Source organism: Myodes glareolus, chromosome 18 (genome assembly GCF_982192425.1).
Source record: "Myodes glareolus chromosome 18, mMyoGla1.1, whole genome shotgun sequence".
Taxonomy (NCBI): Eukaryota; Metazoa; Chordata; class Mammalia; order Rodentia; family Cricetidae; genus Myodes; species Myodes glareolus.
The window spans coordinates 4,602,012-4,629,640 of record NC_142043.1 but is presented as its reverse complement, the minus strand read 5'-3'; the positions used below and the strand labels follow the sequence as shown (position 1 = coordinate 4,629,640).

The following is a 27,629-nucleotide window of genomic DNA, read 5'->3' as shown; positions in this document are numbered from 1 at the left end:
CTTGGGGGGCTCAGTCCGGTGCTCCAATATGGGTCTCTGTCTGTATCGCCATCCATCGTCGGATGAAGGTTCCCTCTGGTCTTGCCTTCTTTGCTCACGTTCTCTTTCCTTCTGCTTCTCGTTTGGACCTAGGAAGTTAAGTCCAGTGTTCCGATGTGGATCTCTGTCTCTATCTCCATCCATCGCCAGATGAAGATTCTATGGTGATAAGCAAAATATTCATCAGTATGGTTATAGGCCAAGGTCGTTTCAGGCACCCTCTCCTCTGTCCAGAGAACAATCTGGGGATCTCTCCTTGGACCTGGGATCCCATTTATAATCAAGTCTCCTGTAAACCCTAAAATGACTCCCTTAGTTGAAATATATTCTTCCCTGATCCCATATCCATCCTTCTTCCCTCCCCCCCATTCCAGTCCACCAAGCTTTCCCCATTCCTCCCCTACTCCCTTCTCTCTAACCCTCTCCCCTTCCAACAACCGTCCCCACCCCAAGCACCCGAGGTTACCTGGGACTCTTGTCTATTTCCAATCTCTGTTGAAAATTCTGTAATAGAGTTTGAAGTCAGGGATGGGAATGCCTCCAGAAGTTCCTTTATTGTATAAGATTGTTTTGGCTATCCTGGGTTTTTTGTTTTGCCATATAAACTTGATTATTGTTCTCTCAAGGTCTGTGAAGAAGTTCGATGGAATTTTGATGGGAATTGCATTGAATCTATAGATTGCTTTTGGTAGAATTGTCATTTTTACTATGTTGATTTTCCCAATCCAAGAGCAGGGGAGGTCTTTCCATTTTCTGGTATCCTCCTCAATTTCTTTCTTCAAGGACTTAAAGTTCTTGTCAATTAGGTCTTTCACTTCCTTGGTTAGAGTTACCCCAAGATATTTTATGCTATTTGTGGCTGTCGTGAAAGGTGATGTTTCTCTGATTTCCCTCTCTGCTTGTTTATCCTTTGTGTATAGGAGGGCAACCGATTTTTTGGAGTTGATCTTGTATCCTGCCACATTATTAAAGGTGTTTATCAATTGTAGAAGTTCTTTGGTAGAGTTTTTAGGGTCGCTTATGTACACTATCATATCGTCTGCAAAAACGAAAATTTAACTTCATCCTTTCCAATTCGAATCCCCTTGATCCCCTTATGTTGGCTTATTGCTATTACTAGAACTTCAAGCACTGTATTGAAGAGTTATGGAGAGAGTGGACAGCCTTGTCGTGTTCCTGATTTTAGTGGAATGGCTTTGAGTTTCTCTCCGTTCAATTTGATGTTAGCTGTCGGCTTACTATATATTGCTTTTATTATATTTAGGTATGATCCTCGTATACCCAATCTCTCCAACACCTTTATCATAAAGGGGTGTTGAATTTTGTCAAATGCTTTTTCAGCATCCAATGAAATGATCATATGGTTTATTTCTTTCAGTTTATTTATATGATGGACTACATTGATAGATTTGCGTATGTTGAACCAGCCCTGCATCTCTGGGATGAAGCCCACTTGATCATGATGGATAATTTTTCTAATGTATTCTTGGATTTGGTTTGCCAGTATTTTATTGAGTATTTTAGCGTCAATGTTCATGAGTGAGATTGGTCTGTAATTCTCTTTCTTGGTTGTGTCTTTGTGTGGTTTTGGTATCAATGTAACTGTAGCTTCATTAAAAGAGTTTGGCAATGATTATTCTGTTTCTATAGTGTGAAATACATTAAGGATTATAGGTATTAGCTCTTCCTGGAAGTTCTGGTAGAATTCTGCATTGAAACCATTTGGTCCTGGGCTTTTTTTGGTAGGGAGGTTTTTGATAACAGCTTCTAATTCTTTGCGACTAACAGGTCTATTTAGATTGTTAACTTGGTCTTCATTTAACTTTGGTAAATGGTATTTATCTAAAAACCAATCCATTTCTTGTACATTTTCCAACTTTATGGCATATAAACTCTCGTAGTAAGATCTAATGATTCTCTGAATTTCCACTGTGTTTGTTGTTATGTCCCCCTTTTCATTTCTGATCTTATTAATTTGAGTGTTCTTTCTCTGCCGTTTGATTAGTTTGGCTAAGGGTTTGTCAATCTTGTTGATTTTCTCCAAGAACCAACTTTTTGTTTCCTTGATTTTTTGGATTGTTTTCTGAGCTTCTATTTTTTTGATTTCAGCCCTCAGTTTGATTATTTCCAATCTTCTACTCCTCCTGGGAGAGTCTGCTTCCTTTTTTGCCAGAGCTTTTAGGTATGCTGTTACGTCTCCAACATATGCTTTCTCCGTTTTCTTTAATTGGGCACTTAGTGCTATGAACTTTCCTCTTAGAACTGCTTTGATTGTGTCCCATAGGTTTGAGTATGTTGTGTCTTTATTTTCATTAAATTCAAGGAAGACTTTAATTTCTTTCTTTATTTCTTCCTTGACCCAGGGATGATTCAGTAGTTGACTGTTCAACTTCCACGCGTTTGTAGGCTTTCTGGTATTCGAATTGTTATTGAATTCTAACTTTATTCCGTGGTGATCCGACAAGACACAGGTGATTACTAATATTTATTTGTATCTGTATAAATTTCCTTTGTTACCGAGTATGTGGTCAATTTTCAAGAAGGTTCCATGAGCTGCAGAGAAGAAGGTATATTCTTTCCTTTTTGGGTAGAATGTTCTATAGATATCTGTTAAGTCCATTTTATTCATTACCTCTAGCAATTCTCTTATTTCTCTGTTGAATTTCTATTTGATTGACCTGTCCATTGGTGAGAGAGGTGTGTTGAAGTCTCCTACTATTAGTGTGTGTGGTTTGATGACTGCCTTGAGTTCTAAAAGTTTTTCTTTTACATAAGTGGGTGCTTTTATATTAGAGGCATAGATATTCAGGATTGAGACTTCTTCCTGATGAATTGTTCCTGTTATGAGTATGAAATGTCCATCTCCATCTCTTCTGATTGATTTTAGTTTGAAGTCAATTTTGTTAGATATTAGAATGGCCAAATCATCTTATTTCTTAGGTCTGTTTGCTTGGAAAACATTTTTCCAACCCTTTACTCTGAGTAGATGTCTATTTTGTGGTTGAGGTGTGTTTCTTGTAAACAGCAGAATGTTGGATCCTCTTTTCTTATCCAGTTTCTAAGTGTGCCTTTTTATAAGTGAGTTGAGTCCATTAATATTAAGTGATATTAATGACCAGTGGTTCTTGATTCCGTTTATTATTTATTTTTGTGTGTGTAGTAGAGTTTGTGTGTTTCTCTTCTTTGAGTTGTGGTTGTGAAGGGTCACTAGATGTTTGGGTTATTGTAGGCAATGATGGCAATGTTGGATTCCTTGGGTTGCGATTTTCCTTCTATTACTTTCTGTAAGGCTGGATTTGTGGCTACGAATTGTTTAAATTTATTTTTATCCTGGAATATTTTGTTTTCTCCGTTGGTAGTGAATGATAGCTTGGCTGGGTATAATAGTCTGGGTTTGCATCCATGGTCTCTTCGTTTCTGCTGTACCTCTATCCAGGATCTTCTGGCTTTCATGGTTTCCATAGAGAAGTCTGGTGTAAGCCAGATAGGTTTACCTTTATAAGTCACTTGACCTTTTTCCTTTAATCTGAATGTTTTGTGTTTTGATTATTATATGGCGAGGGGACGTTTTTTTTTTTTTTGATCCAGTCTATTCGGCGTTCTGTATGCTTTTTGAACCTTCATAGGAATATCGTTCTTTAGATTGGGAAAATTTTCTTCTATAATTTTGTTAAATATATTTTCTGGGCCTTTGATCTGCAGTTCTTCTCTTTCTTCAATCCCTATTATTCTCAGATTTGGTTTTTTTATTGTGTCCCAGATTTCCTGAATGTTTTGTGAAGAGAATTTGTTGGATTTGCCGTTTTCTTTGACCAGCGCATTTATTTTCTCTATGGTATCTTCAGAATCTGAGATTCGTTCTTCTATCTCTTGTATTCTATTGGTTATGCTTGATTCTGAAGTCTCCGTTCGTTTACCTAGGTTTTCCATATCCAGCTTGTTCTCGTTTTTTGTTTTCTATATTGCCTCCGTTTCAGTTTTCAATTCTTGGACTGTTTCCTTTACTTGTTTGATTGTTTTTTCTTGATTTTTCAGGGTGTCATTCACGGATTTACTTATTTTTTCAAACTTTTTGCTATATTTCTCATCCATTTCTATACTCATTTCTTCAAACTTTTTGTTATACTTCTCATCCAATTCTTTAAGGGAGTTATTCATATCCTGTTTAAGGAACTCTATTGCTTTCATAATGGCACCTTTTTCCCACTTGTTCTGGGTTAAGGTGTTCAAGTCCTTCTGTTGTAGGATCGTTGGGATCTGGTGTTTTCATGTTGTTTTTCAGATTGTTGGAGGAGGTCTTGCCTTGGCGTCTGCCCATCTCTTCATTCAAATGCTCCCTATTGGAACTTCTGGTAGCAGGTCAGGTTCCCTTGTTGGACAGTTGTTGGACACTGATAGAATGCCTACCTTTCCTCAGGCAGGCTATGGAAGCACAGGCACTCCCTCTTTCCGGGATGCACCTACAGAGCAGGCCCAGCGTGCAAGGCAGCTGAGCTGGGGAAATTTTATGGCCCCAGTGGGAAGGGAGAAATATAGGAATTTGTGCCTGAATGGAAGCTGGGATGGCAGGCAGGAGAGCTTAGCAGGGTGGAACCAGCACTGCAGGGTGACCTGGGAGTCTATGGGGTCGGGGAAAGTCCGAGCTCCTCCTCGCAGGGCCCCGGCCGCAGTCCCGATGCAAACTCACCCCTCCGATGGCCCTCTGGATGGAAGCTGGGATGGCTGGCGGGGGAGCTAGCAGGGTGGAGCCAGCAGTGCAGGGTGACCTGGGAGTCTATGGAGTCGGGGAAAGTCCGAGCTCCTCCTTGACGGGCCCCTGCCGTGGGCCTGAACAAACTCACCCCTCCGTTGGCCCTCTGGATGGAAGCTGGGATGGCTGGTAGGCTAATGATACATTTTTAAATGAATTGTATAAACATAATACCATAACCAAAAGTAGTAATATACATATAACAAAATTGAACTTAAATTTGTTTCAGTAACCCAAAGTCCATATCAATGTAAAGTATCCATTTCTGTATTATATCCCCTGCCTTTTCTTTTTAGAAAGAGATTTACTGTGACCATTAACCACATATAATCAACTGTCTTTATATGAAAACAAACATTTATAAACAATATTTGGGAATTTAGGCATAGTTTTTTAGACTACTTCCAGTTGATTGGGAGCACTGTTAATCAGGTATTAATCACTGGTAATACTCGTTCATGGAGTATTCTGTGTAGTTGGTCCATCTAAGCCATCTGTAATGAAACTGTCTTGGATGTTTGACCACCTAAGCCAATGTTTCAGGGGGATCTTGTTTTATCAAAACAGTGTTAGCCTAGAAGGAATCCACGAGTTGCTTATCCTCTGTGGAATCAAACTCAGAACTTTCTTTCCAAAGTAACATATCCTTACTCTCAAATTTTAAGTTACAATAACTTTAAAATATATATGTTGGTTTATCTTAGCAGATTTTACAATGAAATGTCTCTCTATAGTGAGTTAATTCACTAATAGTCAAAAATACAAAGAAAATACAATAATATACATGATCCAGACTCTCATTTTACATCTTTACAAGGCATAATATACATGTATTTTATTAATCTATTCCTTTTAAAGAATTTTTATTTTACCTATGACTGTTTCTACTATTTCTCTTATTTTTCCCAAGTCTATGCTCATTTATCAAACACATTGTGGCCTGTTCAGAGGCTATTTTTTGTTTGAATCTGTCTTTACTGTGTATCTGTACTTCTTTTATGACCAGGAGCACTTTTTAAAATGCTAAGCATACATGGCTAAGACTAAAGCTGCAGCTTTGCATTTGTCTCCACCCTATACAACATGGTGGAGGTCCATTCATTGCAGCTATGCAAGTCATGCTCACCACCCCAGCTCAAGGGATACAGCAGGTCTTTGCTACCATTAAACAACTTGTGGCACTCTGCTCACAAACCCTATTTAAGTGCTCTGTAGGACGACCTCCCAAAGGAGCCAGAGCCATTCATGCCAGAGGAAGCAGATTCAGTATGAACCAGGAAGCCATCTTTCAAAGAAGCCATGCTTCTGCTTGTGACCAGTAAATAGAGCCTACTTGAAAAAAATGTGACTACCAAGAAGCTTCAATTGACTTTTATTTTTTGGGTACAGAAGCCCCCTTTTTAAAGATTTTTTTAGGCTTTATGTGGGAATGTGCATTGGGCACCATTATGTAAATAGAGCCTGTGCTTTTGTTTCCCAACCTTGTAGTCCCAAATAATCACACAGAAACTATTCTAATTATAATTCTGTTCGACCAATGCCTCAGGCATATTTCTAGCCAGCTCATACATCTTAAATTAACCTAGTTTCATTATTTTATATTTTAGCATGAGGTTTGTGCGTTCGGACCATTTGGAGTCCTGGACTCCAGCTGCTCTTCCCTGCTAGTGATTTGAACTTCTGAGATCTGTGTCAAAGTTGTTTACCAACCCTGCTTCCTGAGTATGTATTGCCCTGGCCTTGATCAAGGATCATGTGATGTGGTCTTCACTTGTTGACCCACCTGGTTTGGTTTGCTATAAACACCTGTTGGCCCACCTGGCTGTGTTAGGTATAAAACCTCCGTGGTGCTATTCAATAAAGGGCTTCTTTTATCAGCAACTAGAGGGGTGTGTGTGTGTGTGTGTGTGTGTGTGTGTGTGTGTGTGTGTGTGTTTAATCCTCATGTCCTTTGCTTGGTTTTGGTTCCAGGCCATGCAGCTTGTTCTTTGTTACCTCGCATCTTGCTTCTTGGGTAGTGACAGGGCATCTGCCTGAGTCCATCTTCATTCTCCCTGCATTCAGCTTAGTTTTCTCTCCTAGTTGTACTCTGCCCTGCCATAGACCAAAGCAACATTATTAACCGTGAATGAGCATGTGATCAAACCGGAGTCTCTGAATGTGGCTGACATGGGGGCTGACTGAGAAGCCATTGACAATGGCACTGGGTCTTGTTTCATCTGCATGTACTGGCTTTTTGGGATCCTAGTCTGTTTAGATGCTCACCTTCCTAGACCTGGAGGGAGGGGGGAGGACCTTAAACTTCCCACAGGGCAGGAAACCCTGACTGCTCTTAGGACTGGAGAGGGAGGAGGAGAGGGAGTGGGGGGGGTAGGAGGAGAGGGAGTGGGGGGAATGGGAAGGTATTGGGAGGAGGGGAGAAAGTGGAAATTTTTATAAATAAATAAATAAGTAAATTAAAAAAAGAAAAAGAAAAAAATTCAAAGAAAGTACAATAAAATACATAATCCAGAAGAAAAAAAATCACAGCATACAGAGAAAAATCCCACATCAATTAGACCATTCAGAACCCCAACAAATCCTTGATGATTCCAGAATGCATTTTTCCCATACACATGGTTTTCTTATCCGTTGTGCCTGATAACTTTGGGCATACAGAAGACAGGGCTTTGTTTAACATTGTTTAGTTTTCTTATTATGATCAATACTTTTCTTTTATGTTTTTATACTTATTTGTATTATTTTAATAATACAAAATTTAATAATACAAATAATACAAATTTTAATAATACAAATAATACAAATGTATATGTGTGTCTGTGTGGTATATGTCCATGAGTGTAGTATCCACATGGGGTAGAAGATACACTGGAGTTGAAGTTACAGGATGTTTTGAGGCCTCATGTAGGTGCCAGGACTCAAATCTGGGCTCTCTGAAAGAATAGCCAGTGCTCTTAACTACTCAACCAACTCTCTAGCCCCTCACTATTTTTTCCTAAAAGAAAATAAAGGTTTGTTTCTTCTCTACCAAGAGCTTTTTAAAACCAGTATGTCAAGATGAAACTTATAGGCACAAAATAAGTTGCACAGGGTATTTCTGATCATATCTATTATATGATTTTATGTATTTGTGTGATATCTGAGTGTATGTCAGTCTTATAAGTTCCATGCACTATCTGATCTTTCACTGGAGCTCCCTGTGGAATCAAACAAGGTCCTTTTCAAGAGTATCAAGTGCTCTTAATGGTAAGCCAATTCTCTAGCTCCATGATCTCATTTAAAAAGAAAAAGTCTATTATACTTGATTCATGATTAGCATGAAAATGGTGATTCATACAAAAACTTTGCACTCCAAATTGAAGTTCTTTAAGAAAGACTAGTGTGAATTAAGTTTCTTTTCACAAATGTTCCACACACACACAAAAAAAGGATTGGATGGGATGCAATAATAGGTAAATCAGTGTGAGCTTCTTCATACTACTAATAACAGTAATATCTTTTCCCATTTAGTAGGCTTTCTTTTTGTCTTATTGACTCTGTACTTTGCTTCACAGAAAATTCTAAGTTTTAGTAGGTCCCATTCATTTATTGTTTCTCACAGTGTCTGTGCTACTGGAGTTATATTTAGGAAGTGGTCTCCTGTGCCCATGCATTGAAGGCTACTTTCCACTTTCTCTTCTATCAGGTTCAGTGTGGTCAGATTTATATTTGGGTGTTTAATCCATTTGGACTTGAGTTTTGTGCATAAGCATAGATATGGATCTATTTTCATTCTTCTACATGTTGACATCCAGTTATGCCAGCACCATTTGTTGAAGATGCTTTCTTTTTTCCAGTGTATCTTTTTAGCTTCTTTGTCAAAAAATAGATATTCATAGGTATGTGGATTAATATCTACATCTTCTATTTGATTCCATTGGTCAACCTCCCTGTTTTTATGCCAATACCAAGCTGTTTTTATTACTGTAGGTGTATAATAGATCTTTCTGTCAGGAACAGTGATGAATGCCTCCAAAAGTTTCTTTATTGTTCATGATTGTTTTGGCTATCCTGGGTTATTTGTTTTTCCATATGAACTTGATTATTGTTCTTTCAAAGTCTGTGAAGAATTGTGTTGGGATTTCAATTGAGATTGCATTTAACCTATAGATCACTTTTGGTAGGATTGCCATTTTTATTATGTTGATCCAAGAGCATAGGAAACCTGATCTTTTCATTTTTTAGCTTCTTCAATTTCTTTCTTCAAAGACTCAAAGTTCTTGTTGAACAGGTTTTTATCTCAAGACCATGATGGGTATACCCACTGAAACAGTTTACCTGAGCTAATGGAAGCTCACCAACTCCAGTTGGACAGGCAAAGAAATAGCATAGGTTCAAACTAGTCCCTCTGATTGTGGTTAACAGTTGTATGGCTGGGGCAAACTGTGAGGCCACTGGCAGTGGCACCAGGATGTATTCCTACTGCTTGTACTTGCTTTTGGATACCTATTCCCTTTGGATGGATACCTTGCTCAGCCTAGGTATAGACCTTGCCCAAAGGAATGTTCCTTACCCTCTCTGAGTAGATGGGAGGTGGGGTGGGTGTATGAAGAGGACCTGGGAGGGGGCGAGGGAGTGAGAACTGGGATTGGTATATAGAATGAAAAAAATAGTTTGTTTTCATTTTTAAAAAATAATAACAAAAGGAATTGAAATGGGAAAAAAGAGTTTTCATTAACAAAAATGATAGTAAATGTGAGGTTGAGATTATTTTTGATGTATTATTTAAAGACAAATTACATTAGCATAAAGTCTTGTATATTGGTACAAATTTAAATTATATTTGTCAAATTGAATATGCTCCTATTTCTTTTTCCAATATTTGTACACCTATGCAAAGTTATTTTTTCATATTGTATTCATGCATGCTTTTACTTCTTCTTAAGACATTTTGTATATTGATACAACTTTAGGATATATTTATCATCTTGCACTATACATTTCTACTACTGATAAAGATACTTATATTGTTTATATTTTGAGGTTACTGTCTTCATTTGTTGCACATTTTTAAAGATTGTTTAATTTTTTTTAATTTGAAAACTTAGTCTTTAAGGTATACAGGTATATAGGTCATCCATGTTTGTCATACTTACAGTTAAACTAATTAGGTTCTTTAGATGCATTGAGATTGTATTCCACATAGATAGGTAATCCTCAAACACTTCAAACAACTGTGGAAAATGACATTAGAGAAATAACTTAGGATTCTGTTAATGTGAGGCATGATTCCTTCTGGCAGCACTGATATATTTCTGAGCGAACGTTGGGTACTAAAGACACTCCACTTGTAGTTTGTTTTCTTCTTGACAAAACTAGACTTTGGGCAGTGAACTTTCCCTCCCTTGACCATTGACAAAATGCACAGCGTCCAGACTGGACAAGCAGGATACAAGCAAAAAGACTGCCAAACCTTACCAAGACAAATTAAGATGTTCTTCAAAATTTTCCTACCTCAGAAAGTGGTCTATCAGTTACTCTAGGCCTTAGCCAAAGTTGGTTGCCCCAGTGTTACAAATGAGACACTTGGTGATTGCCCAGGAAACCAGCTGTCTCTGTCCTTTCTTGCACCATTTGCAAGTTGCTTGATTGTACTTTCTATTTACTCAAGTAGTATTGTTTCCTTTCTCGAGTCTTTGATGGGGTTGAAGACTAGATAGTCATAGTTCCTTTCTTTTCATGACTTAGCCAACTCATTATTAATATAATACTTTTACTCCTTAGTATAGGGTAACTATTGAAATATTTAGCATATGTTTCTTGCTTGATGTTGTTCATGCTGGTTGTAATTCTAATTTTTATGTATGTTTTTGACCCTTCTTTTCCTTGAACAATATTTGATATTTGTTCTTATTGTATATAGTTTTGTATTAGGCTTAGAACTCTCTTATTTAGACAGTAGTGAGAGGTACTGTGGGAACTACTTCAGCCAATGTTCTTTAAGATGCTGGCCTACTTTGTGCATGGTTTCATGTATTATAAATACAGATGTAAAACATGCATAGGCTTCTTAGCTGCTGGATTCAGTTTTAGTTTCCTGCACATGCAGAAGATCCGTGGATCGCCACTCTTTCTGCAAGTTTATCCCTAGATAAACAAACCTTTTTTATACTCCATTCTAGTCTAGTGTAGAACTCTTTTGTACACCAATAAGATGTTTATTACATAGATTCTGTATGCTGATAACTTTATTATAGTTGTGATTATATTAATAAATTAATTACATTAAATGTACATCCACATGGCAGAGTCACTGTTACATTAAACGTTCATCCACATGGCAGAGAATAAATAGTCATAACAATTTTAGAAAAGTGTGCAGATGTTGAAATACATCATTTTGTTCAAAAGTTTAATTATGGTATTTTTTTCAAAGATTTACATCTTTTTATTTATTTGACATGTATTAGTGTTTTGCCTAAATATATGGAAGTGTGCTGTGTATGTGCCAAGTGCCCATGGATATCAGAAGAAGGTCCTAAGTGTCTTGAAACTGAAATTATAGATGACTGGGATCTGCTGTGCTGGTGCTGGAAACCAAATCTGGGTCCTCTGGAAGAAGAACAAATGCTCTTACACACTGGTCCATGTCTCCAACCCCATTATTTAGAATATTTAAAATGTCTTTTAAATAGTTTATTATTATTATTATTGCTGTTATTAATCAGGATCATGATCACACTTTATTTATAAATAATGTATTTTCAACCATTCCAGTAAATAATAAGGCTTAGAAAATGTTTTTCAATAGATATTACATTGTTACAGTATGTAAAAGTTGGATATGATACCTGAGACTGTTTTTTTTCCTTTTGTTTTCCTTAGCCACCTAAGCCCTACCCCAGCCTTCTATTATCACTAGGTTCTTATATACTTCTATTAATTATTAATTATTGTCATTATTGTGTATATGATGTATTATAGACCAGCACATCATATGGTGTGTGTGTGTGTGTGAGTGAGTGTGTGTGTGTGTGCATGTGTGTAGATTAGAGATCCCCTCTATGAGCCAGTTCTCTCTTTCCACTTTTATATGGAGCCTGAGGCTCAAACTGAAGTCATCAGGTTTATGCCAAGTCTTTGACACCCTGGCTCATCTCTCTGGCCAGCCACTAGGTTCTTACAGCTCTTTTTGATGTTATTCTTAAGGACCTTCTCATCATCTTATGCATGCAAGATTTTGTTTTGTTCCAATGCAATTTTGTTTCAATTCAGTTCTGAATTTCTTGGAGGTGTCAGCTGAGGGTGCTGCTCAAGATGACCAGTGGCTTACTGGGGGTATTTTTGTGTTTGTCTGTCTATGTGTTTGTTTGTTGGAAAGCAGGGAACAATGTTTTCTCATAACAAATACAGTTACTGCTTTCCCTCCACCTCAGCACTCAAGTGCTAGTTGTGAGATTTAGTGTTACATAGTTTTTCTAATATTGGTCTTTCTGGAGTAACAGTACTTTTAAATATAAATTATAAATGAGTGATGAAAGCCAGCAATACAACATTGTGAATCATGACACTGGGGAGCAAATTAAGTGTAAGAATTGTGAGAATCCCCCCATTACAAACTACTCATCTGTTTTTATTTTTAAATAATTCTAGAAAAGCCATCAAATATTAGTAACTTCTAAATTTAAACAGAATATCTTGAGAACTTCAGCTTGTCACTAAGATCATTAATCTATTACATATGCCATCATTCTTGGCAAGGCAACACTCAACTGCCCTGAAGTCAACACAAAATGCAAAGATGATTGCAATTTTCTAACATCATTGACATTAGCATTCTATCTGCGGCAGTTAAGTGGTCTCCCACTATAACTGTATTCAGTGTCACCAAGGACACACAAGCTGGCTTGGTTGAACTCTTATACAAGGCTATTTTTTTATTTTTATTTATTTTTTTACTTGAAACAGTGTCTTATGTATTCCAGACTGACTTCCAACTATCTGTGTAGTTAAGAATCACCTCAAACTTTTTACCTGTTGCTTCCACCGACTGAGTGGTGAGCTAATGATATCCAACTTATTGCAGCACTGGTGTTTGAACCCAGGACTTTCTGCATGCTAGAAAAGCTTGCTAGTAGCTGAGCTACTGTGGCAGGTCCTTTCCTTGTTGCTATGACAAAATACTTGACCCAAGCAACTTAAGGAAGGAAAGGCTTATTTTGTTTATTTTGTCACAGCAAGGAAGGCATGGCAATGGAGAATGAAGTGGGAGGCAGACTGACAGTGTTTTCTAGAGGTTTCCTTCCAAGGTGAACTTAAACCATCAAGGTGTCAATCAATGTAAAACGTCAAAGCCGGTGCTCAAGGGTAACTCATGAAACGTGGGCAATTCAGGAAAGAATTTAAATGCCTATGTTTGCTTGTTGGCCTTTACAGGAAAATGAGGGCTAACAGATTTGAATCTGCCCTTCTTCCTCCTCTGCAGGTTATGTTAATACAAGTATGTGAAATTTAGACACAAAGTTTAGCTTTAATAGAGAGCCAGTATCAAAGGCATGCCTCAAAGATGGAGGTTTGGACCATGGAAACCTGTGCTTACTGGCAGAGAGAATTAAGGGCATACAAATTCCCTTTCAATGCTTCCGTTGCTTTGACTAGCTCTGTGGTGTGCTTTTGAGTAATCATTGCATTAAGTGGGACTGTTACTATCTTTAAACATTTGAAGCCATAGGGAAAGATTGACGGTTCTGCCTATCCTCCTTGAACATCCTCTTGTCTACCTAAAATTGTAATTCTCTAGCCTGTATCAGGCAGGCTGTGCTAAACCAAACATTTAGAAAGAGATGTAAAACAAACCAATACTTCTTCTTCCTGAAATTTCGTCTGACCTTAAGCATTGTCAGGGACATACGAAAATGAAGTTAACAGCCTTTGAATGAGCACGAATATATTAAAGATTCTGATGAATGTTTAGCATAAGAATGCCAAACAGTATTGAATTTAAGACTATGGTTCTGTATTCCTTGGAATATACACTTACTGGCTTTTGCCATAAGGGAGGTATTTTTCAGTGGGAACACTTTAGAAGTATTATGTTGTACAAGGAAAGTGAATGAGACTGAAAATGAGATCATTTGAATAACAAGTGTATTTGTCTCTGTAGCTCGTCTATGCAAAGTATTTTGAAGCAAAGGAAGCCAGTGACTTTCACAGTTTTAAAGTGTTGAATTTATGGAAGAGATAACAAAGGCAACTTATTTATGTGATATCACCAATATATGATGTCTTTTTTTAAATGGCTTTGACTCAGAAACTGGGTGAAGTAAAACGTTTTCATCAGTTTATGCATGGCAGTCTGGGGAGACGCTCAATGGTTACTGTTTGCGCAAGTTTGAGAAAGAGAGCTAGGACCTCCAGGAACCAAATAAGTGCTTTGTGGCTGTGGCAACTAGCCTACAACGCCAGTCTCTGAAGGTGGAGCCAGGAGATTCCTAGAGAAAGTTGTCTAAAGAGATTAGCCATATCAGCAACCTGTGAGACCTTGGCTCAGTCAATAAGATGGAAAAACGCTGGAGGAGGAGGACTCCCAACATTAACCTCATGTCTCCACATGTGTGAACATACATGGCTATATACATCCAAACACATGTAGCCGTTCACATGAAAATATGTAAAACACACACACCAAAAAAAATGGAAAAAAGACAAATGATTACTCATTCTACCTGGTGAAGAGAAAACTGCTTCTTTTAGTAAAAGCTCATGATACTGTAAAAACAACATACCATACAGATTTAATTCGAATATTTAGTCTTGGGTCTTGATAAGAGAATGAAAGTTTACCATAACTAAGTTTTTATTATCTTAAAGTTAAAGTGACCGGTGACAAGTTCATTCAATGCTTGCCTTCTCTGCTTTCCAACTTTTATTGCTCAACATTCCCATTGACTTGGGAACAAAGAGTTATCTACCTCTGTTTGATGGGAAAGTATTGTGCTTTGCAGGTCAGACCCAATAGCCTGGCTATTTAGCCAACACTGGATTCTACCTGCTGTTCTGTGAATGCTTTCTGCTAGGAGGCATTCAGAGCTGTAGTCAACAACTGCTCTGAAAATGGATCATGTGGATGTTCCAACCAGAAACACAGAAAATTGTGACCTAAAACCAGCAGAGAAAAGCACTGTAACTTTCAGATGCACATCCCATGTGCATAATTGATTCCTGGAAAGGTTATTACTCTGAGCCTTTGTACGCATAGAGCTACAGCAGTGATGCGTTCCTAACCACTAAGGCCCTGGCTTTGTTTTACATAATTCTAAAGTAAATGCCATGTTTCTTCTTTGGGAATTCTAGGATTGGTATTTAGAAAAGCAATCATTCCAGAGTTGATAGCAAGATGACGGAATAACACTTTCCAAACAGAAGGACTACTCGTATGGCAAGTACACTAAGCTCTCGTAGGCACAGACAGCCACTTCATTCCCTTTGGTATTGAAATGCAATTAGATATTGAGGACAAGTGCTAAATATAAACATATATAGTATATTCCTTTCTTTCTGTTTTGTTTTTGTGGCATATTTGCAGGAAGAATTAGCTACTCAAACACTCTAGAATCTTTAATTGAAACACATATTCAATGGCTTAGTAATACTTCATCATCATTTCAGTTTATTAGAACTCTAAAGCACTGGTCTTTTCTTATATTTTCAAGTAATTGCAAAGATGATATGTGAATTAATTTAAAAAATATGTCATTAAGAGATATGGAGATCAAAATAAGATTGCATATAACTTAAAATGAGGAAAAGGATTATATGTTTGTCCTAGTTGGCTTCAGCTGCCAACATGACAGCCCAGATTCATGTACTGAAAGTAGAATCCTTAACTGAGGAATTTCTTTTATCAGAGTAGCCTATGGGGGACTGTTTTGATTGTTTGTTGGTGGAGGAAGGCCCGCTCACTTAAGGCAGCACCAGTCTGAACTAAACATGAGCCAGAAACTGAGCCAGCAGCTTACGATCTTCCATGGTTTCTGCTTTAGTTTCTGTCTTGATATACCTCAGTGACGGATTATGACCTGGAAGTGTAAGTCAAATAAACCCTTTCCTCTCCAAACCGACTTTGGAGAGAGTGTTTTTTATCACAGCAACAGAAAGGAAATGTGAGCAATGTGAGCAATGCTGGATACAGGAGAATAAATCATAAACAAGTAGAAGGTGAAAATAAGCATTATTATAAGCATTCAGGTTGTGAGTTTCTTATTTCAGAGAGAGAAGAAACTTAGCACAATGTTTAATCAGGATAAGTTAACCAAAATTAACAGCTTTTTAAAAATATATTTAGTATATACATTAAATATGTTTCCCAATTTTTAAAATTTGTAAAAAATAAAAGTCACAAAACACAGTAAAGAGAAAGCACAAATTAAGTTGATTAAGAAGAAATGTGGGCAGGTGGTAGTGGCACACACCTTAATCCCAGCACTTGGGAGGCAGAGCCAGGCAGATCTCTGTGAGTTCAAGTGTAGTCTGGTCTACAGAGTGTGTTTCAGGACAGCCAGGACTGTTTCATAGAGAAATCCTGTCTCAAAAACAAAACAAAACAACAACAACAACAAAAAAAACAAAATAAAAAAGAAAGGGAAAAAGAATGTAGTCTAGTAATAATCATGAGTGAATATAATAATCTTAGGTTGAAGAGTTCATGCTTTACTTTTTAAAAAATTGTATGTATAGATCATATGCAAGAAGAACTTAAATTATAAGTCCCTAGAAGACAAGAAAGTAGAAAGATGGAGAAAATTTGGCCAGACAAATGTAGCAAAGCTGCTGTCGCCTACAAATAGTGGGCAAACTTGGCTCCAAGAGAAAGGACGATTTCCACCCTCCAGCTCCATCCCTGTTTTCCCCTTTCCCCACTGACACTTGTGCAGGCATCTGTGCCATGGCAGTGCTTCTCACATGCCACCTTTATCTGTTTTTGTCTTATTCCTAGCTTACAATTTTCAAAGCTTGGGATGTTTACATTCTTAATTCTAGTGGTAGTTACTAACTATGTATACTACAGATTCATGGCTTAACATGACATTAACTTAATATTTATAACCATGCATTTCTTTAGTTAAATTCTAGCGTCTGAAAACAAAATCATACAGAATTCTTATCCACATATTTTCCTCAAGCCGTCCCCTGCCCTGGAACTTACTGGAAAGTGGACCTGTGTCTCCTGGCATGTCTGAAGAATGTCAATATGTGTCACAGATCTATTAAAAAATTCACTTACTAAAGTGACATAAAATGGCATTTATAGTTCATTCAGGATGTTTGACAACTATGCCAAGATCTGTTTTTATGTTTTCTAAGCAATCCCCTAATCAAATTTTAAATGGGTAGAAGAGCACACTAAGGTCTGAGAGGGACTTATCTCCTCTAGACTGAGCTAGGGTTCTACACAGCCAGAAGCATGCAAAGGACAGCGTCACATATAGTTTATTCATTCACACCTTGGACAATGTCCAACATTTAATAGTCAATGAATGATACTGTGAAATGTGAGAGAATTCTCAGTCTAGGATAATTTGTTTCACTCCCGTGGCTTGCAAAGAGCATGTGGTTCAAAAGTTTCCAAACGCTGTTATCCAACTCTGACTCTCAGAGAGGGAAACTGGATCATGAATGGATGAATCAGAGAAGTTAAGGCAAGATGTCAGTACTGTCACTAGGAATGGTTCTTAGACCAGGACTGCCTGAAGCAAAGCTGAGTGGCCTACTCTGGGAAACAAACTACAGATGCATAGGATGAGATGGGGACACAATGGACTGGGTGTTCCGAGTTTAGCCCACTGGCCATCGAGACGTTGCCACAGAACCTCCTTTCTATTGACATAATATAAAGCCGCCTGCTGCAAACCTCTTTGAATATGGTGTTTCAAAGCTGACAATATATAGATAATTTTGTATAAATCCAGTGGGTACACAGTAGAGTATATGGTAAAACCCAGGTGCATCCCTCTGTGCCCAAAGCCACTTTCTCTAGAGACAAGCACAGATTCTAGATGCTGTAGTAACATGTGTATGTCTGTGTAAGTTTGTGTGTAAGTATGAATATATAAATATTTTATACTTGGTATATGGACGCATTTTTACGTATTTGTATTTAAGACAATAGTTCTATGTAATAGGATATTATAATTAAATCTTACTTTCAAATTTACCCTCTTATTCATAATTCTTTTCATTTTCAATTTTATTATATTTAAAACCCCATTTCAGATACTTATGGTTGATATGAAACACTTGTTTCTTGTGTGAATGAGGGAATGCTTTTATAATCATTTATACTTCCCCCTAAATTCTAGTAATCAGCTGGCAAACATTGGAAAGCTTTGTTCTGAAGCCAAGCTCTAGCATGCATTGCTTTTTCCTATAAATATGTTATTCATCCTTCAGCATTCATCTCTAAAATTTCCTCCTGCCTTACCCTGGAGTTTCCTTCCTTAGACCCAGCGCACACTTAAGTTTATGCTTAAGGATCTGCTTTTGAAATCATGCAATCCAACAAAATGGGTCCAGAGGTATACTTTCTCAGGCAACTTAAGGCAAGAGCCACCCTCCGAGGCATCATCCCGACTGCCACATGGAAAGTGAGTGGCTAATGCACACATGAGCCATGTGAGAGCCGAGCCAGCACTGCTTCCACTGCCCATCCAAGTCAGGGATGGGCACAATCTTTAGCACAATGAGCTGAACAGATACCTGAAATTGTGGCTTAAAGAAGAGCTTTAAGTGGCTGAATGTCTTCTTCTTTTTTTTCTCCAGATAGCAACTTCATCCTGGCCAATGCCCAGGTGGCAAAGGGGTTCCCCATAGTCTATTGTTCCGATGGCTTCTGTGAGTTGGCTGGGTTTGCAAGAACTGAAGTCATGCAGAAGAGCTGCAGTTGCAAGTTTTTGTTTGGTGTGGAGACCAACGAGCAGCTGATGCTTCAGATAGAAAAGTCTCTGGAAGAAAAGATAGAGTTCAAAGGAGAAATTATGTTCTACAAGAAGAATGGTGAGTTGCCTTGCTTTGGCATCTACTGGAGAGGGTGAGGTAACATCATCTTTCAGCTCACTAGCTGCTCTATGTCCATTCTGGCTGAACAGTATTTCACATAAATATGGTGTTTGGGAGAAATTTCACAGATGACATGGATGATGACCCTATTTTCATCACTAGAAGCGTAAATCATATGTAACTTTAAATGAAAACCAAAATTGTGCTATATCAGTATATGAGCATATACTAATTAACATCAACATGTTAAAACAAACTCTGCTGCTACTACTTTATAGTCACTTGGAAAGAGTACCCATGCACAGTTGTGAATAAGTAACTTTTATCCGGGGATGGTTTTTCAAACTTCATACTTTAAGAAATACATGTCAATCTTTGTCAATTAAAGCAGGATTCCCAGGGTTTCCTGTTGGAAAGGAAGTTAATTTAAGGGATATCTTTCTCACTACAGTCTGAAATTTTCAACACAAAATGAGATGAAGATGAAGTAGAGTCAGTTTGTTGGGACTAAAATCTCCCAGTGTGGTAAGAAAGCCACGCATTTTGTTCTGTTGATCTGTAAGTGATTTTTCTGTGTGTTTTTTTCTGTGGTTTTTTTTTTTTTTGAAGCTCTTCTCAGGAAGAGGAAGGACCTAGAACTGGCATGACATCTGTGATTCTGCCATCCCATGTGAGAGTAGAAGTCACTAGCTTATGGGCCCTGCAAGGACTCTGAAAGGTTACATATAGGACGAATATGCTAAGGGAGGATTAGAAGAGGCCATTCTTTCATCTTACCAACAGACTTTAGCTGAGCGTATAGATATCAAGTTAGAGAAAATATTTCTAGCTTTCTTTGTAATCGAACATTACAATGATTTCGGACAAAGACGCATGAAAAGGAGTAACAGAATTTCTAGGGAAAATCCCTTAAAGTGAAATTATCTTCCCTCCAATTTCTCTTCTCCCTTTGCCCTGGTATACGGACAGAATTGTCTTGACAAGAGATCATGTAGTTAAGCTATAACCCCTAGTGGGTTTGTGTTTTAAGGCTTTAAACTTAGGTGATTAAGATTTAATGGGGCAATCAAGTGAGGCCCTAATCTAATATTACTCCTGCTCTTATAAGCAGTGGAGGAAGCAAACAGGGATGTGCACTCAGTGCAAATGACTGAGTAAGGAGTGAGGACACTCTAGCTCAATGCTTTTGGACCCTGACAGTGTTGACATTGTCAACCCTGGGAGACTGTCCAGGCATTGTGGAGCATCAGCAGTACTGTGGCCTCTTGTCCTCAGTATTGGAGGGCACTAAAGTCATTGTAGGAAAAAAAAAACAGAAAGAAAATCCATCCACCTTTAGACAGCGCTTGTCCTTGGAGGGAATTTTCTGATCTTGTGACTTTAGGACACACAGTCATTGAGACCTTTTGGAGAGCACCGCTCTAGGACAAGATGCCCCAGTTCTTTGGCACTAGAACCATAGATCAGACCATTGTGTTTTTTCAGTGACAATAGAAATGCCTAAATAGCAAATATGATTAAATGAAAGAATTCTAGCTCTGTGTAATTACACCACAGTGAGAGAAAAGCACCTGAGAAAAAAGAACATGGGTAAGTCACTGGGGCTGCAGACTGGCAGGGACTGATAAAGTCACCATCTTGGGGAACAAAGGGGAAAGATATCCTTTGTGCAAAATACCTGCTGACTACAGACTCATCCTTCCTCGGGATGGTGCCTTCTGTAGGTCACTCCACATTCGTTTAGGGTCTTTGTTTTTATGCTTCTTCAAAATTTTCAGAATGCTCCTACTGAGAGACTTGAGCGAAGAGGCCTAAACGAGGGGAAAGAGCAAAGAGCTTTGGAGGTAGTGTTGATCTAAAGTAGGAAGCACACTGTAGTGGCACTATCTAAAATATCTACGAGAATTTCCTGAATCCATTTTCTTAAGTATGCCTATAGCCTTGGACTTATCTGAGTGAAAATCATTCATGGTGCCAGTTTTCTCTAAGTAGTCCCCGCATGAAATTGTCTGACATTCTGAGCAACTAATTGATCTAATTTTAAGTAATTGGGATTGCCATCTACACTGTGCTGCATCAGAAACCTGTGTGTGAACATCTGTCTCTGCATGCAGCTGGGACTCTGAAAGTCTGTGCATTAGTGACTGTCCCGTTCCGAGAACTCAGGGCCTGGAGTCTTGAAAAACATTTGTCTGCTGGTTGTTCCTTAATGAATGCCTGTGGAAAGAAATGGAAATTGATTCATTAGGGGGATTTATGGATTTATAAAGATATGTCTGTATTTCAAATTTAAAAATTATGCTCATGACATAAATGGTCTTTCTTTTCTCATTCAAGGGTCATGTGCTCCTTAATAAGCTTTGGAAATGTCTCCTTCCTGGTAACTGTTGGCCCACTGACTCTTGTCTGATCAGTTGTCCCAATGGACATTTATAACTGAGTTTTGTGGCTGGTGATGCTTCCAAAGTATCACTGAGACAAGGAGAAAGGCTGCTTCAGTCTTTCCAAGAAGCTGTTCAACCAGTTAGTATGTTATATGTGAGGCTATCTCTGGCACTTCTTCAAAGTCTTTCAACCCATGGTCAACAAGGTGCCACAGGTGCCACCTTAGATATTTTGTCCCATCCTAGCTACTTTGTTATAATATGAAAGCAGTGATTTGTGTTTTCTACATATTGCAGAAGTTCATACAGAATGAAACTGCCAGTCTCAGCCTCTGTATGTTCATCAAAATGTATCTTCTCTTTAAGAAGCTACTTTCCACAGAGCCAAGAACATCACTTGCCCTCCCTGGGAAAAAGAAAAACAGCAGTCAGAAATATAAAAGGTGACTTAATACAAAGATTTAAGAAAGAAATTCAAATTTTGTATTGTAACTATAAAAAAATCTAACTTTATATCTAGTTAGCTTTCTTTACCTAACTTTCTTTTATTATTATTTTTTAATTTATTTTGCATACCAATGAGTTTCCAGGTCCTCCTCTCCTCCCCATTCCCTTCCTGTTACAAGGAGCAGGTCACTTTGTTTGTCCTGGTCGCCCTGCTAGCTTACACCTGAAGTAACCACATAGAAATTATATTAATTAAATCACTGTCTGGCCCATTATTTCTAGTCTCCTATTGGCTAATTCTCACATCTTGATTTAACCAATTTCTATTAATCTGTATGTCACCATGAGGTCGTGGCTTATCGGGAAATATTCAGTACATCTGATTCTGGTTGCTCCAAGGCAATTCACTCACTCTGCTTTCTTTCTCCCAGAATTCAGTTCTGTCTGCTCCGCCTACCTAAGTTCTGCCCTATCAACTAGGCCAAGGCAATTTCTTTATTCATTATCCTATAAAAGCAACACACAAACAGAAAGACCTCCTACACTACCTCCCCAAACCTCCCTTCTCCCCTGCATCCACTCCTCTTCTGTCTCTATTCAGAAAGGGTCAAACCTCCCATAAGAATCAATAAAGCATGACACAATAAGTTGAGGCATGAACAAACTCCTTCGCTGCACCAAAGTGTGGTGAGACAACCCAGCATGGGGAATGGATTCCGATAAGTCAATTCGAGTGCCAGGGATAGATTCTTATCTCAAGCAAGAACTCCACAAGCAGATCAAGCTACACAACTGTCATATACATTCAGAGGGCCTAGGTGGGTCCCCAGGCAGGCATCCTAGCTGTCAGAACTGAGTCCCTGAGCTCCCAGAAGCTCAGGTCAGCTATCTCTGTGGGTTCTCCCCCTGGCTCATAGAATCCTTCTTCTCTGTATACAACAGGATTCCTGGACCAAGGCCCAGTGCTTGGCTGTGAATCTCGGCATCTGCTTCCATCAGTTACTGGGTGGAAGGCTCTCTGATGACAATTAAGAGTAGTCATCAATCTGATTACAGGCGAAGGGCAGTTCAGACATCCTCTACTATTGCTAGGAGTCTTAGCTGGCGTCATCCACATGGATTCCTGGGAGTTTCCCTGGTACCAGGTTTCTCCCAAACCCCAAAATGCCCTCCCATCAAGATATCCCTTTCATTATCCTTGTCTGTCCCACCAATAACCAATCCAAACTAATTTCTCATGTTCCCATACTTCCATTCCCTAAATCCTCACCCCAACCCTGCGCCTAGTTTACCCAGGAGATCTCATCTATTTCCTTTTCCCAGGGAAATACATGCATCTCTGTTTGCTCTCTTCTTGTTAACTAGCTTCTCTGAAGATGTGGATGGTATCCTTTACTGCTAATAGCCCCTAATGAGTGAGTAGATACCATGTTTGTCTTTCTGGAACTGGGTTACCTCACTCAGTATGATTTTCTCTCATTCCATTCATTTGCCTGCAAATTTCATGATGTCATTTTTATTTTACCACTGAGTAGTACTTCAGTGTGTAGATGTACCTTATTTTCTTTATCCATTCTTCAGTTGAGGGCCATTTAAGTTGTCAGGTTATGGCTCTTCCAAATGACACTACTATGAACATAGTTGAACAAGTTTCTTTGTTATATGACTGAGCATTCTTTGGGTATATGACCAAGATTGATATTGATACATATATATTGGTTTTGAGGTAGATTGATTCTCCGTTTTCTGAGAAACTGCATACAGATTGGCTGTACATGTTTGCACTTCCACCAATAGCGAAGAAGTATTTCCCCTTACTCCATCTCCTCTCCAACAAAGACTGTCATTAGTGTTTTTGATCTTTACCATTCTGACAGGTATAAGATTGTATTTCAGAGTCATTTAGATTTATATTTTCCTGATTGCCAAGGATGTTGAACAATTCTTTAAGTGTATCACAACCTTTTGAGATTCTTCTGCTGAGAATTTAGTTTTAAATCACTACCCCATTTTTAAACAGAGTTTTTGGTATTTTGATGTGTTGGGGGAGGACCTCCCACACCATTGATGTTTAGTTTCTTTTGTACATGGTGATAGATACGAATCTATTTGCATTCTCCTATAGGTCAGCATTCAGTTAAACCAGCACCATTTGTTGAAGATGCTTTCTTTTTTTCCATTCTATAATTTTGGCTTCTTTGTCAAAGATCAAGTGTTTGTAGGTGTGTGGATTTACATCAAGACCCTCAATGAAACTCCATTAATCCACCTGTCCATTTTTATGTCAATATCATACTGTTTTTATTGTTATAGCTCTATACTAGAGCTTGAAGTTGGGGGTGGTGATACCTCTGTAAGATCCTCTGTTATACAGATGTTTTTGTTATCCTGTATTTTTTGCTTTTCAATACAAAGTTGAGAATTGTTCTTTTGAAGTTGGTAATGAATTGTGTTTGAATTTTGATGGGAATTGTATTGAATCTGTAGATCCATGAGCACACTAGAATTTTCCATTTTCTGGTGTATTCTACAATTTCTTTCTTAAAGACTTAAAGTTCTTGTCATATAGGTCTTTCACTTGTTTGGTTAGAGTCACTCAAAGATATTTTATGTTATTTGTTGCTATTGCAAATGGTAATGTTTCTCTGTTTTCTTCCTTAGCCCTTTTATCATTTTTATACAGGAGGACTACTGGTATTTTTTATTCTTGTGTTCTGCCATATTACTAAAGGTATTTAGCAGCTGTAGGAGTTCCATGATAGAATTTTTAGGGTCAACTTGTGTATAAAATCATATCTTCAAATAACAAAAGTTTGACTTCTTCCTTTCACATTTGTATTTCCTTGACCTCCCTTTGTTGTCTTATAACTCTGGTTACAACTTCAAGTTCTGTATTGAATAGATGTGGAAACAGTGAACAACCTTGACTTCTTCCTAATTTTAGTGGAATAGCTCTGAGTTTCTTTCCATTTAATTTGAAGTTGGTTGGCAGATTTGTTGCAGGAGCGCCTTCCACTCCTTCAGTCAATAGTCGCTGAGATACCAGCCCACTGGGGCGTGGTCTTTTTCTCTTTAAAAAGCAGCAGCAGCCCTCTGCTCACTCTCTCTTGCTCCAGCGACTAGACTCCTTTCCTGGCTGTCTTGTAGGACGGTGTTCTGTAAGTTTTTCCCCTCAAATAAATAACCCTTTGAATCCAAACTGGTGGGGGATTGTTTCGCTCATTACAGATTGCTGTTTATTTTTTTTATTATTTTTATGTATGTGTCTTGTAGCCCTGATCACTCCAACACCTTTATCATGAAGGGGTCTTGGATTTTGTAAAAGGCTTTCTCAGTGTCTAATGAGATGATCACGTGGGATTTTTCTTTCAGTTTGTTTATGCAGTGAATTACATGGATAGATTTTTCATATGTTGAACTATCCCTGCATCTGCATCTCTGTGATGAAGCCCCCTTGACCATGGTGGATGATTTCTTTTTATGTGTTCTTGGATTTGGTTTGCCAGTGTTTTATTGAATAATTTTGTATCAATGTTCATGAGGAAGATTGGAATCTAATTTTCTTTCTTAGTAGTGTCTTTGTGTGGTTTGGGTATCAGAGTAACTATAGCCTCATAGAAAGGCTCATAAAACATTTGGCAATATTCCTTCTATTTCTATTGGGTGGAACAAACAATTTGAGGAGTATTAGTGTTAACACTCCTGGTATAATTCTGTTCTGAAAACATCTGGCCCTGGGATTTTGTTGGTGTTGTTGTTGGGGGACTTTTAGTGACTGCTTTCATTTTCTTGGGTGTTTTAGGCCTATTTAGATAGTGTATATGATTTTTTATATAATTTTGGTATGTGTTACCCATCAAGGAACTTGTTCATTTCTTTTAGATTTTTGAAATATGACCTAATGTTTCTCTGGATTTCCTCAGTGTCTGTTGTAATGATTCCCTTTTCATTTCTTTTTTAATGTGGATATTCTCTCTCTACCTTTTTGTTAGTTTCTATTAGGGTTTGTCTACCTTGTTGATTTTCTCAAAGAACAAACTCTTTATTTCATCGATTCTTTGTGTAGTTCTCTATGTTTCTATTTTATTGATTTCAGCCTGGTGTTTGATTACTTCCTTTCTTTTACTCCTCCTGAGTGAGTTTGCTTCTTTCTGTTCTAGATCTTTCAGGTGTGCTATTAAGTCTCTAGTGTGAGTTTTCTCCAGATCATTTTGTAGCACTATGAACTTTTCTCTTAGCACTGCTTTTATAGTTCTCATAAATTTGAGTATGATGTAGATTAATTTTCTTTGAGTTCTAGGAAGTCTTTAATTTCTGTATTTCTTCCTTGACAAGTGGTAATTTATTTTAGAGTTGTTCAGTTTCTATGAGTTTGAAGGTTTTCTTTAGTTTGTGGAGTTTTTGTTTGCTTGTTTTGTATCTGTTGAGATTTTCTGTGTGACTAAATATGTGGTCAATTTTAGAGAAAATTCCTTGAGATGCTGAGAAGAAGCATCCTTTGATCCTTCATGTTGGGATGAAATGTTCTTGAGATGTCTGCTATACCCATTTGAGTAATAGCATCTGGTAGTTCCCTTGTTTCCCTGTTAACTTTCTGTCCGGCAGACCTGTCCATTGGTGAGAGTCGGGTGTTAAAGCCTCCCACTGTTAATACGTGGGGTTGATGTATGATTTAAGCTTTAATGTTATTTCTTTTAAAAATGTGGGTGCCCTTTTATTTGAGGGCATAGATGTTCAGAATGGAGACTTCATCTTGATGGATTTTTCCTTAATATGAAATGTCCTTCTCCATCTCTTTGATTAACTTTAGTTTGAAGTATATTTTGCTAGATATTAGGATAGTTACACCAGCTTGCTTCTTAGGTCCATTTGATTGGGAAATCCTTTCCCAATCTTTTACTCTGTCTGACTTTGAAGTTTAGGTGTGTTTCTTTTGTGAAGAAAAAAATAGATTCTACATTTGTATCCATTGTATTCACCTGTTTCTTTTTATTGGTGAATTGAGTTCTTTAATATTAAGAGAGATTAACCACCAGGGATTGCTAATTACTGTTATGTTTTTGTTTTGGAGGCAGTGTTGGTAATATTTGTGTATGTGTGTGCACGCACACGCTTGTTTTCTTTGTGTTTTGCTGGTATGCAATTATCTATTGCCTGTACTTTCCTTGGTGTATCTAACTTCTTTCGGTTAGAGTTTTCCTTCTAGCACTTTCTGTAAGGCTAAATTTGTGGACAGATATTGTTTAAATCTGGTTTTTCCATGAAATATGCTGTTTTCTCCATCTGTGGTTTTTGAAAAGTTTGCTGGGTATACTAATCTGTGCTGTCATCCATAGTCTCTTAGTGTCTGCAAAATGTCTTTCCAGGACCTTTTGAGTTTTAGAGTCTCCATTGAGAAGTTGGGTATAACTCCGTTAGGTCTGCCTTTATATGTTTCTTGACCTTTTAACTTTGCAGCTCTTAATAGTCTTTATTTTGTATGTTTAGTGATTTGATTATTATGTGACTAGGTGATCTTTTTTTCTTCTTGGTTCAGACTGCCTGATGTTCTGTAAGCTTATTGTACCTATATAGACATATATCCTCTTTTAGGTTTGGAAAAATGTCTTCTATGGTTTTGTTGAATATGTTTTTGTTGGGGTTTATCTGGGGGTTAATGCCATTAAACCTCTAAGGATTCAGAAGGATTGCTATAGCAGGCAAAAACTGGCTAAAGATATCTGAGGGTAAATAAAATAAATTAGTTCACGTAAGTCTTTTATCATGTCTTGTTTATTCTTCCTTTGATCTCTTCAATGTTCTCTTGATGTTTCCTTTTGGATGTCTCTCCTGGCATCTCTGTTCTCACTGTTTCTCCAAGTCCCACATTGTTTCCACTTTATATACCCACACAGACAGTTAATAAGCATGCATTTTACAGAATCACAAAAACTTGGTGAATCTGAGAAGGAGGCACCTTACATCTCAGAGGGGGT

The 27,629-nt window shown here is 37.9% G+C and overlaps 1 protein-coding gene across 1 annotated transcript in view; it reads left to right on the top strand.

The window, feature by feature from the left end:
- LOC148119054 (voltage-gated delayed rectifier potassium channel KCNH8-like) overlaps window positions 1-27,629 on the top strand; it is a 193,955-nt gene that overhangs the window by 135,915 nt on the left and 30,411 nt on the right. Inside the window, exon 2 of the mRNA XM_087897875.1 lies at window positions 18,587-18,820. Coding sequence (XP_087754001.1) covers window positions 18,587-18,820 — 234 coding nt within the window. The remainder of the gene's footprint in view (window positions 1-18,586; window positions 18,821-27,629) is intronic.